The sequence below is a fragment of the Prunus persica genome, chromosome G7, assembly GCF_000346465.2.
Source record: "Prunus persica cultivar Lovell chromosome G7, Prunus_persica_NCBIv2, whole genome shotgun sequence".
Classification (NCBI taxonomy): domain Eukaryota; kingdom Viridiplantae; phylum Streptophyta; class Magnoliopsida; order Rosales; family Rosaceae; genus Prunus; species Prunus persica.
The window spans coordinates 9,390,970-9,393,722 of record NC_034015.1 but is presented as its reverse complement, the minus strand read 5'-3'; the positions used below and the strand labels follow the sequence as shown (position 1 = coordinate 9,393,722).

Genomic DNA, 2,753 nt, shown 5'->3' with positions numbered 1-2,753 from the left:
AACTCAGCGGTCCCGTCAAGTTTTAGAGTCATAAATGACTGAAAATTCGAGGGGTCCCTCGAGTTCGACTTGCATTAGCCATGCACAACCTCCCCAGACCACCATTAAATCATTCTCTAGCAATATGCTACCACTCAAATAACCAAAAACAAACCACAAAAGCCCCATAATTTCAGAAATCTAAAGAAAACGACAAGGCTAGAGGTGGCAAAGGTGGCAACGGATCTCGCAAAAGAAGGGTTGGTATATGTACGTATCTTTCTTGATGGCACTGTTGTCGAGTATTTAATAAAAAGAGAAACAATGACCTTTTAAAAGTCAAAAGAAATGAGAAAGGCCCAAAAGAGGAAAACATGTTCATGCCATCTCATTCTTACATCACTGACAATGACCCATTTGGCCGATTCCTCTAAATAGAGTATACTTCTTAATCTGTTTTTATTTTTTTATTTTTTATGTATTATACAAGTGATATTGAGGGGATGATGATTCAAATACAAGATTTTGAGTGAAAATGTAATTATTTTGAACCACTTGAATTACAAACAGCTTGTTGTTTCTAATCTATTTTTGTTTCTTATTTAAGGTCATAATTAAAAAACCAATTTGTTTTAACCTTTTTCACAAGCAGTCCCAATTTTTGTTTTATATAAACCTCCCAAACTCGCCCTACAAATTCAAATCAAACCCTATCATATTGGCCTATAGCAACCCTTTTGATAATTCAGAGTCTCATATTTCATAATTCAGCGATGGCTCACCACCAAAACGGCCAAAACAACACCCCAAATGGCTTTAACCAATCCAAAGTTGTAGTGGTCATGGTGCCCTTGCCAGCACAAGGCCACCTCAACCAACTCCTCCACTTCTCCCGCCTCGTCTCCGCCCAGGACATCCCCGTCCACTTTGTGGGCTCCCCCACCCACAACCGCCAAGCCAAGCTCCGAGTCCACGGTTGGGATCGAGCCTCGGTCTCCAACAACGTCCAATTCCACGACTTCCAAATCCCTCCTTTCCCCTCCCCTCCTCCCAACCCCAATGCAACAAACAAGTTCCCCTCTCATCTCCAACCCTCCTTCGAAGCCACCACCCATCTCCGCCAGCCCGTGGCGGATCTCCTACGCCAACTGTCACCCAAAGCAAGAAGAGTCATCGTCATCCATGACTCCATGATGGCCTCAGTCATCCAAGATGTTGCTTCCATACCAAATGGAGAGTCGTACACTTTCCACACTGTGTCTGCCTTTGCGTTATTTTTGTACCTGTGTGAAGCGATCGGACGGCCAGCAATGCTCGAGGCGCTACACGTTGAGATCCCAGATGACACCCCATCTCTTGAAGACTGCTTCACCAATGAGTTCTTGGATTTCATTGCTGCACAATATAAGTGCCAAAAGCTGAACAACGCAGGGAACATTTACAACACTAGTAGGACTATTGAAGGACCTTACATGGATTTTCTGAATATGATTGGAGATCACCAGAAGCATTGGGCTCTTGGGCCATTCAACCCAAGTACAATATTGAAATCTGGTAATTCAAATGGTGGCAGGAGGCACAGGTGTTTGGATTGGTTGGATAAACAAGCACCAAACTCAGTGATCTATGTGTCTTTTGGAACAACCACAGCCATGAAAGATGAGCAAATTGCAGAGCTGGCAATTGGGTTGGAGCAAAGCAACCAAAAGTTCATTTGGGTACTGAGGGATGCTGATAAAGGTGACCTTTTCAGCAATGAAGAGGAGAGAAGAGCTGAGCTGCCACAAGGGTATGAAGAAAGAGTCAAAGGAAGGGGATTGGTGGTGAGAGATTGGGCCCCACAGTTGGAAATCCTGGCCCACAAATCAACTGGAATGTTTGTGAGCCACTGTGGCTGGAACTCATGCATGGAGAGCATCACCATGGGGGTGCCCATAGCTGCTTGGCCAATGCACTCAGACCAACCGAGGAACACAGTTTTGATCACAAGGCTGCTTAGGGTTGGTGTTGTGATGAGGGATTGGGCCCACAGGGATGAGATTTTGACATCACTGAGTGTCAAAAATGGTGTGGAGAAATTTATGGGATCTAAAGAAGGGAATGAGATTAGGAAGAGGGCAGCAGATTTGGGTGCTGCCGTCCGGCGGTCCATGGTTGCAGGTGGAGCTTCTCACATGGAATTTTCTTCTTTCATTGATCATATCACCAGATACTAGTTAAGCAAGTTAATCTTTTCTTTTTTTTCCTGTAAAATGGAATTACTCTGGAGCTTCGTAGTCCTGGTATTATAAGAATCCGATTTTCACCCTCCTCGATTCAAGTCTTTAGTGTTTTTGCACTAGAAACACGAAAATTTAATATGCAATAGACAAAAAAGAAGGAAAAATAAAAAATAAAAATATGCAATACCACACACTTTATCAAAAAGTTTCAAGTTATATTTACGAATTAGAATTCGACTCTCACCCTCCTCCATTCAAGTCTTTAGTGTATTTCGTACTAAAAAAAAAGAAAACAGAAATGCAATACCCCACACTTAATACATGTGTACTGGGGATAGCTTTTGCACCAACTGAGATCACTTTCAACATATGGCCAAAGGAAAAAGGATCACTTTCAACCAAATTTAATATTTATTTCGTCAGAAAAACAATATGGACCATTATTTGAATAATATAGCCGCTTTTTAGAAATTAACGTGATCTTGGCTAGAAATGGTTGCTGCACTTCCTTGTCTACTAATAACAATTTGAAGTAAGTGAGGTAGTTTTTGA

General features: G+C 42.1%; 1 protein-coding gene across 1 annotated transcript; it reads left to right on the top strand.

Moving 5' to 3' along the window:
• LOC18771083 (zeatin O-glucosyltransferase) lies at positions 222-2,289 on the top strand. The gene has a single exon (XM_007204277.2). The coding sequence runs from the start codon at positions 753-755 to the stop codon at positions 2,193-2,195; it is 1,443 nt and encodes a 480-aa protein (XP_007204339.2). The 5' UTR covers positions 222-752; the 3' UTR covers positions 2,196-2,289.